This window comes from Saccopteryx leptura, chromosome X (genome assembly GCF_036850995.1).
Source record: "Saccopteryx leptura isolate mSacLep1 chromosome X, mSacLep1_pri_phased_curated, whole genome shotgun sequence".
Taxonomy (NCBI): Eukaryota; Metazoa; Chordata; class Mammalia; order Chiroptera; family Emballonuridae; genus Saccopteryx; species Saccopteryx leptura.
In genome coordinates, this window is record NC_089516.1 from 4962497 (window position 1) to 4974407 (window position 11911).

The 11911-nt window shown below is 50.8% G+C and overlaps 1 protein-coding gene across 1 annotated transcript; it reads left to right on the forward strand.

Moving 5' to 3' along the window:
* Nucleotides 1-155: 155 nt before the first annotated feature.
* Nucleotides 156-10691, forward strand: HCCS (holocytochrome c synthase). Its single transcript, XM_066356970.1, has 7 exons — nucleotides 156-303; nucleotides 882-1025; nucleotides 3893-4041; nucleotides 6893-7041; nucleotides 7261-7380; nucleotides 8592-8678; nucleotides 9001-10691. Exons 2-7 carry the CDS (start codon nucleotides 914-916, stop codon nucleotides 9197-9199), a joined length of 816 nt encoding a protein of 271 aa, XP_066213067.1. The 5' UTR covers nucleotides 156-303; nucleotides 882-913; the 3' UTR covers nucleotides 9200-10691.
* Nucleotides 10692-11911: the final 1220 nt, after the last annotated feature.

Sequence of the window (11911 nt, forward strand, 5' to 3'; positions counted from 1 at the left end):
GCCAGGAGGGGCGGGACCAGAACGCGGCGCTCGCACTTATAGGTCGAGACAGGAGGGGGCGTGGTCAGCTCCTTCGTGATTGACAGAAGCTCTTCCTTTTCAGCACTCGCTTCACCTCCCGCGCACCCGGAAGTCCCGCCTTCGGAAGAGGAAGTCGCGGGCGCGCGAGAGTGCCGGCGGTGACCGCGGGGACAGCGGTGACCGAGCGAGGGGAAGGTGGTGGTGGCGGATCGTTGCCGCTCCAGCCGGAATTGGAAGTGAGAGGCGGCGCCGACCGCCCAGAACAGCCGGGACAGGAGTAAGGTGCAGACGGGCAGGCTAGCTGAGGCTAATGGGGTCTGGGGTCCTGGGGCTGGAAGCGGGGGGATGCGCGGCGATCGTGCGGAGATTGTCCGCACCCTGCCCTGTGCCTTCTTTTCCTTCCTTCCTCAGACCCCTTTTCTGCGCTGTACACATCCCAGACCCACAAACTCGCGCTAAGCCGCGGGGCGGGGGTCTAGTCTAGACTGAGAACCGCCCCTCTCCCATCCGATTACCACCTAGGACCCTCTGTCCTCTGGCCAAAGCCCCTTGCTGTGACATGTTTTCTCAGGGCCCTCTTCACCTCACCCCCAAAATACGCACACTTAGACACGTTCCCCCAAAGTGTAGTGTGCATATCACACTTGTATTTCCCAAAGGAGGTAAATACTATTTAAATTCGTATTAAAGCTGACCCTACAAGCGGATACCCTGCCCTGTATGTAGATGTCCCTAAGGATGACAAGGGTGAAGGGACAAGGATGAAGAACAAGGGTTGGCCAGATTTAGAATTCCGGGGGAGTAGTCCCAACCCAGGCATCGGCATTCATCTCTCTTCGCTTTGGTACGTGTGAATTTAGACTTCCTTGGATTCCAGACTGCGGTTCCTGCCATGGGTTTGTCTGCATCTACCCCTGCTGTTGCAGTTCAGACCTCAAATGCTTCACAACATCAGACTCCATCCCCACCCTCAGGATGTCCAATGCATGAAGGGAAAATGAAAGGTAATTGAGCCTCTGTCTAGAAAACAAACACAAAAGAGACTCCTCGAAAGGATTTTAGTGAAGAGGCAGTACTGCACGCTAGTGGGGCCCCGGGGTCCGGGACTGAGGCAGCCTGGCTTGGGTCCTTATGTTACTATTTACAAGTTATGTCACTATAGACAAGTTACTTCTCAACCTCTCGTCTGTCAGATAGGATATAATACTGCTTAACAGGGTTGATATAACGATTAATTGAGATAATGCAGGTGGGTATAGTGTTTGTTCCACACATTGGCCCTCCCCTCAGTTTGCGTGTCTACTTTGGGAGTGATTCCCTCTCCCCCAGGGGACATTTGGCAATGTCTGGAGACATTTTTGATTGGCACAATTGAGAGAAGAGGGTACATTTCATGAGTATAAGTCAGCAGTTCTGCTAAACAACTTACAGTGCAAAGAACAGCTCCCTACCCCCAACAAAGACTCATCTGGCCCCAAATGTCAAGAGGGCTGTTGTAGAGAAACCTCAGTCTAGAGATGGCTGTCTTTATTTATCCAGACAACTTTACTCCTACATCTGTGGCAGTGTTCATGTATGTAAAAATAAGGCATCAGTTGATGGACGTGCTGTTTATTCTTTAGGTGCAAATAGAAAAGCTTTCGTTTTTAATTGACCCACATCTGCTGTAGATGGTTTATATAAACAGGGCCTGAATCGGTCTGATGTGTGACTTCTTGTTTCAAGACATGAGGGGGGGGGACCAACACGGCGTGCTTACTGAGTGCTAACACTTCATTGCCTTGGTCAGTTGGCAAGGATTCACCCACAGCTCCCTGTGCCAAGCACTGGTGGGTTTCACTTGTTTGTTTTTACACTGAGAGAACAGCAATACATAAAACAGGGGAAAATCTTTGGCCTGATGGAGTTTACATTTTCATCCTCATAATCTGTGTGGTGGGTTTTTCTTCCTGTTTTATAGTTAAGGAAACTTAGAGCTCACAGAGCTCATAAGTGGCAAAGCCAGTGAAAACTGTGACCTTGGACAGGGACAGGTCAGTTCTCTTCCGGGGTTTCTTGGCACAGGAAGAATTGAGACAGGCTGAGTGTGCTTCTGCTCTGAGCATCCCTGGGGAGATCGTAGCCTGTCTGTGGTTTGATTTCATTTGTTGTGTATTCAGAAGAGCTGTCAGTTGGATTTCTTTGCGCTAGTAAAGAATGTGAATATTTGTAGATTGAAGACCGGTGGGTTACATAACATGAAAAATATAAACAGTATTTTTTTTCAAACACCGAGCTGGGATCAGTGACCCAGAAAAGATGGATACTATGAGTGGGAGAGCAGAGATAGGAGGTATAGCAAGTCTGTCCTCACCCCTCCAGTGGAAGAAGGGTCTGGAAGGAGAAGCAGAGGAAAGCAGGTGAAAGGAAACTTGTCTTCTTTGTGTGGGACACCCAGCGTCAAGCATATTCCTGGTGTCATTGCTACTGCCTAGGACAGGGGTCCCCAAACTTTTTACACAGGGGGCCAGTTCACTGTCCCTCAGACTGCTGGAGGGCCGGACTATAAAAAAACTATGAACAAATCCCTATGCACACTGTACATATCTTATTTTAAAGTAAAAAAACAAAATGGGAACAAATACAATATTTAAAATAAAGAACAAGTAAATTTAAATCAACATACTGACCAGTATTTCAATGGGAACTATGGGCCTGCTTTTGGCAAATGAGATGGTCAATGTGCTCCTCTCACTGACCACCAGTGAAAGAGGTGTCCCTTCCGGAAGTGCGGCGGGGGGCGGATAAATGGCCTTGGGGCCGCATACAGCCCACGGGCCGTAGTTTGGGGACCCCTGGCCTAGGACAAGGGTTCTGCTCCACGTGCAGCGGTTTTCCTGGGCTGTAGCTCTCCCAACTTCTCCTCCCTCTCCCAAGCCATCTAGACCAGCTTCAGTCCCCACGCCAGCTTCCGTCAGCACCCCGACCCTTGGGCTCTGACTGCCCGTCCTGCTGCTGGTCTCACAGGTTCAGACCTTCTTTCCTAAGTGGCACCTAGATCCTACGTGGATTGTGGAACATTTCCTATCATGTCTGCCTCTTCTTGCTAACCTCTTGCTGTCTGCTGATGAGGAATAATAGAACCTGCATGATCTCAATTAATCATATAGCAACCCTGTTAAGACTACCAGGGGGTAGTGTTCTATGCCTTGTTTTAGTCCTCGGGCAAAGCACAAGCACAGTGCCTTGAGACTTTTCTCCAGTAGCTGTTTTGACGGTTCCTCTGCTCATTTTCATCTCCTGTGTGCTGATGGGGGCTGGGCCTTGTCTGGAACGTGGGACCAGAGTCAGGGAGGCCAGTGAAAAGTGGCCTGGCTCCCACAAAGGTCACTGCAGCAGCTCACAGCTGCGCGTGCAGGCGCAGTGCCTTTTAGCCCATTGCTGGGACTGTGGCACTCCCTTGCTAGGGACATGACACAGTAAGAGAAGGGGTATTTGTTTCTCTTCCAAAGGTACAGTGAATTTATAGAGCCTTCTACCTGTTTTTAGGATATTAGAATGTTAGCTAGCTTATCTTTGGGCAACATTCAGCAGTAGACAACTGGCTTTGCCTATGGTCATTCCTGGTCAGAAATTCAGTACTTTAGGGCAAGTGTCCCCAAACTGCGGCCCCCTGAGGCCATTTATCCACCCCCCCACCTCACTTCCGGAAGAGGCACCTCTCATTGGTGGTGAGAGGGGCACTGTATGTGGCGGCCCTCCAACAGTCTGAGGGACAGTGAACTGGCCCGCTGTGTAAAACGTTTGGGGACCCCTGCTTTAGGGCCTAGATTGAGAGAGCCAGATGTCCGGCCTCTGGGGTGACACTGTTTTCATGCTTCATTTATTTCAGGTTGTCCAGTGAGTGCAGGGCCAGCCGACCCAACTTGTGAGAGCAAGACCTACTCTGTGCCTGCCCATCAGGAGCGCGCCTATGAGTACGTGGGGTGTCCCATCACAGGCGCTGCGGCCGAGAAGGAGGGCCTGGACCCTTCGAACCTGGTAAGCCGGGCTCAGCTCCTGTTCCCGGGACTTTCTGTGCACAGATGCTTTTGTGCAATCCCAAGTCAAACCGCGGACTGCTAGGGCGTATTCTTCGGTTCTTTTTCAAACCAAGGAACCTGATAGTCCATCCACAGTGGGCGTCCAGAATGCATGACTAAGTGGGGTTCAGAGAGCGCCTGGGAAAGACAGTGGTGTCCCAGAGTGCCGGAGGAGGCGGGCCGGGACAGGACAGGCCAAGCCAAGGGAGCGGCTCCTTCGGGGAGCGTAGCTGGGCAGCTCTGTTAGGAGTGCACCTAGAGACAGTAGAGGTGTTGATGGTCTTGGGAACCCTGCCGGCACCCTGCAAGACCGGCGGCCTCTACAGATGCAGCTGGGTGCCAGCCTGCACGTGGCTCACTGGGGCGGTGCAGTGCCGCGTCACAGCCGACAGCGCTGTGCCATTGCGGAAGCCGGGAAGACAAGCGCGGCCTCGGTGAGTTTTGCGGTAGTCGGACAACAGGAGAACTGAGGTTTCGTGTTCGGAAGCACAGTTTAATGGAGAGACAGACAGACGGGCCTATCCTCTAGAAGGGCACAGGATTATCAGAAGTATTTAGAAATCTTGACCAATCTAGCAACATTTGAGGGAACTAGAAACACACTGCTCGCAAACATTAGGGGTCAGGGAGCGTGCAGATTCCCCAGTACTTTCAGCCCTCTGTACAGTGCATTTTCACCAATGAAATCAAAGTTGGTTTTGCATCTCAAATGCATAATCGAACAACTATCTTTGACTTGTTGTTTGCTTTTCTGATGTTCTTGTTTAATTTGAAAAAATCAAATGCTTCTTTTTTTATATTGCTTCATATTCATTTTGAAATACTGTATCCCCTAATTTTTGTGAGCAGTGTATTTAGCCTGGAAAAGAAAAGGTGTAGAAGATATATATAAAACAGTATATATTATATAGGACAGTGTCACCGACTGGGGTATTTATAAACAACAGACATGTGTTTCTCACCGTTCTGGAGGCTGAAGTCTGAGATCCAGATGCCGGCAGAGTCAGTGACTGGGAGGAGGGCAGCATGGGCCCTCGGCCTGGGGCACTCTGCAGTGCCCTGCACCTGGGAGGGACTGCTGGGTTGAGGAAGGTGGGCGAGAGCAGGCTCTCTCCCCCCGGCCGCTGCACCTGGGAGGGACTGCTGGGTTGAGGAAGAAGGTGGGCGAGAGCAGGCTTCCTCCCCCCGGCCGCTGCACCTGGAAGGGGACTGCTGGGTTGAGGAAGAAGGTGGGCGAGAGCAGGCCTTCTCCCCCCGGCCGCTGCACCTGGGAGGGGGCTGCTGGGTTGAGGAAGAAGGTGGGCGAGAGCAGGCCTTCTCCCCCCGGCTGCTGCACCTGGGAGGGGGCTGCTGGGTTGAGGAAGGTGGGCGAGAGCAGGCTTTCTCCCCCCCCGGCCGCTGCACCTGGGAGGGGACTGCTGGGTTGAGGAAGGTGGGCGAGAGCAGGCTTTCTCCCCCTGGCCGCTGGTGACCCTTGGCCGGGAGATCCCTTGTGGTGGATGCTGCCCTGCACACTGAGACATTGAGCAGCTTTCCTGGTCACTGCCTGCTAGGTGCCAGTAGCACCGTCTTTTCTCAGTTGTGGCAAGTAAAAGCATCCCCAGACATCTCTGAAAGCACCTGTTAGACCACTGGGCCAGGTCATCTCGGCTCCCCTTGTAGTCAGAACACGAGCCTCTGTAACTGTGGGCACCCTCTTTCCCGTGGGATTCGGACCTGCAGTGAGACTGTTAATGCCAGAGCTCTGCCCTGCTCACGCCTTCTGGACTGTGCTAGCACCATGCGCGCTCTCCTGTCATCCTCCTAACAACTCTGCAGCCAGCAGTCCCTGTGGCCCCGTGGCCCCGTTCCAGAGCTGATGTCCCTGAGAGAGGGAGCAGTCTGCTCCACGTCACTGACTGGGAGGTGGCAGAGCCCGGACTGCGTCCCCGTCTGCTTCCAACCTGTGTTCTTACACCCGAGGCGGTGGACGCTTAGCACGCCAGCACGCCCACTCTCCTGCCATCTCTACCCAGGGGCTGCGTGTGACTTCATTCAGGTGCACCGGCTAGAAAATCCGTCATGCTCTACAACAAAAGGAAATTTTAGGCCAGTGCTTCTGAACCTCGGGCCATTTTACTCCTGGGGAGACACTGGCTGTCACACTGGGGAAGAGAGTGCCTATTGGGTAGAGGTTAGTGATGTTGCTAAGCCTCCGGCAGTGCTCAGGACAGAGCCCGGTAACCAGGTGTTGCCCAGCCCGAGGGCCACAGTGCCAAGACTGAGACACCCTGGCCGACTGAGTGCCTGCACGGCCTGGCTGCGCCTGCCCTGGGAGGAAGCCCACTCGCCCTTTCCCTGCCTGCCAGTGTGGGGCTGTCAGTACGCGTCTCTGGCATGTTCAGTGCAAAGCAGAAAGCGGAAGGGAGACCCTAAGGAAAGCACGTTTTAATAGGAAGTGGCGTTGGACATGTATTCTCCCAGATCCCTCCTCGGAAGAATGAAGCCATCCAGTAAAGCCTGCCATAGAAAGGCTTGGAGAAATGCCTGCAGATCATGGCATTTGTTTTTGCTTCTTAACCCTCAAGGAGAAAGAGGCCGAAAATAGAACCACAAGGTGTATTTACCACGTAGTAGAACTTGACCAAGGAGAAACAACCTCCGTACTGACTCTTCAAAGAGCCAAGTGGTCACAGGGGTCTGAAATTTTGACACCAGTGGTTGTCACATGTATGGTGTGTTGATTTCCTGGAAGTTGTTAATTATAGTGCTTGTTTCTACTTTACGTTACATTTCCGGTGTTTTCAAACATTTCCGCTTACGTTATTTAGATGCCGCCACCCAATCAGACACCGGCCCCTGACCAGCCGTTTGCCCTCTCCACCGCGAGAGAGGAGTCATCCATTCCGAGAGCAGATTCCGAGAAGAAGTGGGTGTACCCTTCGGAGCAGATGTTCTGGAACGCGATGTTAAAGAAAGGGTAAGCGGGGCAGAATGTTACTGAGAACGTGAAAGTGCCTGTCACGTTCATGTAAGGGTTTTATGTAGAAAGGGAATTTGTTGAGAATAATGGTGGGACCTAGCAGAAGAGAGGCGCAAGGCCGGGATAGTAGTCGGGATTCTCCGGAGAAGCAGAGCAGGGCGTGGGTGGCCGTGGAGGCATCGCGGTGGTCAGAGCTGACCAGCCGTTCTCGCCTAGATGGAAGTGGAAGGACGACGACATCAGTCAGAGGGACATGTACAACATCATTAGAATCCACAATCAGAACAATGAGCAGGCTTGGAAGGAGATTTTGAAGTGGGAAGCCCTTCATGCTGCGTAAGTATGTTTGAGATCTTTTAAAAAAAAAACCATCATCTTAATTATCTGATAAAACATTTTAGGTAGCAGGCTTGTTGCAGTGACTGTTGTGTGGCAGACCACTCTCCGCAACGGTATAAAATGACAATCATGTCATTATGCTCAGTGGTCAGGGTTGGCTTGACAGTGGCGGGTGGGAGTCCTCTGATGGCCCCATTTGCCTGTCTGATGAGTAATCCCGGCTGGCAGCCACGAGCCCTGCCCACCGCCTCTAGAGGCAGCTGCGTTCCCGGACCTGGAGTTCCAAAGAGCTCCCAGTGGAGGCGCGTCCCCTTTGCTGACCTAGCCTCGGGCCCAGGGCGTCGCCGGCCTGCCCAGATTCAAGGGCAAGGACCAGAGACCCCTGCCTGACATGTGGAGTGTCAGAGTCCACTGAAAAAAGAGCATGTGGAACAGGGGACATGAAATTGTTCTCTGGCCCCAGGGAGATGCTCAGTCAACAGCATTTACCGAATCCCCAGCGGCCTCCACATCACGAAATCGCTGCACGCAGGGCCTTTCTCTGGGGGAGAACGCTGGCCATAAGCTCCCCCAGTGAAGGGCTCCTGTGTGATGCTGCCCCCTGTCCCTGTGCCCCAGGAACAGGCTGGCTGGCACCGCAGAAGACCTGACCACAGCCCTCGGAGAGCGAGCGGATTTTCTAGCCAGGACCTCGCCCTCCGCCCACTTGTGTGTGGTTACTCCCTTAAGGAGCAGGCCTGACGTCAGTTACAACAGTTCCTCGGCCTCCATCCAGCATTTTGTTTCCTCATGTAGGCCATTCATTGGTTTCAAATCCACAAAAAGTATAGGATTTGCTATGTGCCTCTGGGAAAAACAAAAACCCAGCTGCTCTATGCAGAAGAGGCAGGTGCCCAGTACTTCGCCCTTCTTTTCTTCCCTGAGTGTGCCATGTCCCCACGGCGAAGGGGAGCGCCTTGGCTCCTGACTCCTGCAGAAAGGGCAGACGTTTAGAAAGCAGTAGAGGGAGGGGAACAAACCTGATCCAGAAATAAAAAGCCAGATTTTTAACAAATAGGGATATTTCTTTGAATTTTACAGTTATCTTCTTTTGTAAATGTGATAGTATGTAAAATGCATACAGAACACTGTCATTGATAAACTGCAACATCGTATTTCTCAAAGGAAAAGAGGTCTTTTCCTGGGCTTTTCTTCTTTGGGCTTTCTAGGGAGTGTCCTTGCGGTCCCTCATTGGTCCGGTTCGGAGGGAAAGCGAAAGCGTACTCGCCGCGGGCCAGAATCCGCTCCTGGATGGGGTGAGTGTGCTGCATTGGGGTGACAGTCGATGTCGCAGGACTGAACTGAGTTGTCCTAATCCTCTTCAGTGCTCTGCGCGCAGGGCCCTCCCTGTTCTTCCTGGGTAGTCAGAGCCGCACTCACCCTGGCTGGCTCTCTTTCCCGTGGACCCTGTTCCCGGTGGACTGTCTGTGGCCTGCCCTGGGTCCTGCGTCATCCTTCCCCAGTCAGACATTTGGCTGAGAGCAGGCCTTGCCCCGCGCTGCTCCCGCCGTTCTCACGGCCTCTCCAGAGCGGGAGGTCCCGTGAGCGGCTCACCGCTCACCAGCGCCTTCATTCCAGGTATGAGTTGCCTTTCGACAGGCACGACTGGATCGTCAACCGCTGCGGGACGGAGGTCAGGTACGTCATCGACTACTACGATGGCGGCGAGGTCAACCAGGACTACCAGTTCACCATCCTGGATGTGCGGCCCGCTCTGGACTCGCTCTCGGCCGTGTGGGACAGAATGAAGGTCGCCTGGTGGCGCTGGACCTCGTAGCCACAGCTGGTAGAGGATTTCTGTTCTGAGGGATACCTGAGCCTTTCCCCATGAACTGCACTCAGGATGTACTGGGAGGCTCAAGGGGTGATGACCTTACACTTCATTAGCAAAGGGTAGCGTGCACCTGTTTGTCTAAGCCCTGTTTTCATCCTGCACTTGACTGCAGTTCATTTCAAGTTTCCCACTTAGCTTAAGTGGGAAGCAGTCCCTTTGGTTTCCCTGTGTATTAATCTAGAAAAGTCTGAACAACCTCTGAGAAAGAACTTCCCTTAAAACATGGAGAGAGCCGCTTCTTTTCCTTACTGTTTTCTCTGGAATATTTCAGAGGTAGACCTGAAAACCCACACGATGCTCAGCAGCTTTGACCTGCTCGGGCATTTTCATTAAACCTGTTCGGTTCTGCTTTTTAAAGTTACCAGCATTTCTAAAGCTCCTACGATACAGCAGCGGCCCCTGAAGAAAATGCACAAGTTGACACTGGAAATGCTCTCAGCCAACTAAGATGTGTTGGCTGGCTCTCCAAGGTCTCGGAACTGTTCTGACGGGACCTTGCTATTGAGTAGTTTCAACTACCCTGTGATTTGATGGTGCATGTATTTTGGAACGTGTGTTTTCACTTTTTAATTTTCATTTTAATTCCCATTGTTCTGATACGTAACTACTCCCAACAAGCAGTCCCCGGTGTTTGACAAGTCGCCCACTTTGGCGTCCCATTCCCCTGCCGAAGCCTTCCCTGCAGTCGGCCTCGCCTGAACCTCGGAAGACTGGCTCCAGGTGCAGTGTTAGGGACGGTCCTCCCTGAGACAGGATTGTATTCTGTTGAGTGTTAGAATTCACAAGGAGAGTATTTTCCCCAAATGTACGTTTGCATCAACTCAGTTCAGATTTTTTAAGGGAGCTCTAAGTTTGCCATTGAAATTCTTGGTACCAGCAATCCATAAACTGGCTGTTCCTCTGAGAACAGCATGTCACACATGACTAGTAGCTGGTTTTGGTTTTGGTTTTGGTTGACAATATTAACTCCTTTAATTTCTCCTGAATATTGGATTGTTAAGTTAGTAGATGGAATTAGCAGTCTGGAGTAATTAATTTGGTATGTATTTCTTTGTTGTGACAGCTTTGCGTGCAGTATTTTAAATCCAACAACTTTAAGGCCTTCTACATTTCAAAATGTTTGTATATTTTAAAATAAAATAAAGCGGATGGTTAACAGGTTTTGAACATCTCTAAGAGTAACTTGCCACTTCAGAGTCATTTCTCAGGCAGGAGTAACTTTGAAAGAAGTAATGTACAGTCCCCTTGCTAGGGGCAGCCGTCTTCTCGAGTCACATTATACAGCACCCTTCGGGGACAAGGTGGGCTTGGCTCCAGGCCTCCACAATAAATAAGTAGCACAGTAAAGTGAGTCATCTTTGCTGGGGAAGGTCTGCCTCCATTTGTAAAAACAAGCGACACCTGTGGAACTCAATAAAGCAAATCAATAAAACGAGGTATGCCTGGATAAGGAAAATCATTGGTGTGTTTTTATAATTACAGGATAAGGCATTATGAGAAAAAAGTGTTGTAACTGGAAACAAAATTGCATCATAGGCAGGCAGGCACCCTTTTATAGGGCTCTAGTACTTCTTGAGAAAAACCACCTCAACAGTCCACCATCAAGCAAACCTGATGACAAGATCGACAGCTCATACACCCACCGCTCCTGGGAAAGCAGCCTGTGAGCTTTCTGAGCTGCTCTGTGTCCAGATGAAACATGGTCATATTGACGGATCAATAGTTCTCTGCTCTAATGGGAGGTTTTCTTTATAACTCGAAATTCATTTTGGATATTCTCTGGAGTCTGGAACTAAGTCTTTGATCTATGGAAACATTTCAGAATCAGAACAAACCATGGTACATTGGGCTAAATATGAACGAACAAGGTGGGGAGGTCAAACAGACTGCATATAAACATGGAGTATTCCCACAATCACCTAGCGAAATGCACTAATTGAACGTTCATGCTCCCTGCCTCATCCTGGACATGTAAAACGGGAAAGGGTGCAACCCTCCTTTGTATATTTTAAAATAAAGTCTCCCAGAGGAGAGTCTACGACTGAAATGGTCCTTTAGTGCTAGAATTCCAACCGCCTCGGCCATCCAGGGAAGGCGAGTTCTCATGAGTAGTTTTGAATATCTAGTTACCAACTTCTGTGCTGTCACCAATATGGAAGAAGAACCAGAGTTGTTCTTCCCTAGCTAACGTGAAAAGGTGCACATCTCACGCCTCACCTCTGGTGACTGTGGGACTTGTACTGTGGTCTTTCTAGGCTTGAAGCCATGTGTGGTGATCAAGAATGCTTGTCCTCGAAAAGAGAACTGCACCCCCACCATGTTCACCGCAGCATCATTCACAATAGCCACGATACGGAAACAACCTAAGTGTCCACTGACAGATGGGTAAAGAGAATGTGATACATATATCACGTACACACAATGGAATATTATTCAGCCATTACAAAGAAGTATCTTAGCCCTGACTAGATAGCTCGGTTGGTTGGAGCATCATGCCGAAGTGTGGAGCTTGCTGTTAGATCCACCTCAGGGCACAGACAGGAACAGATCTGTGTTCCTGTATCTCTCCCTTTCTCTAAAAAAAAAAAAAAAAAAGAATTATCTTAGCATTTGCAACAGCATGAATGGACCTTGAGAGCACTATGCTAAGTAAGT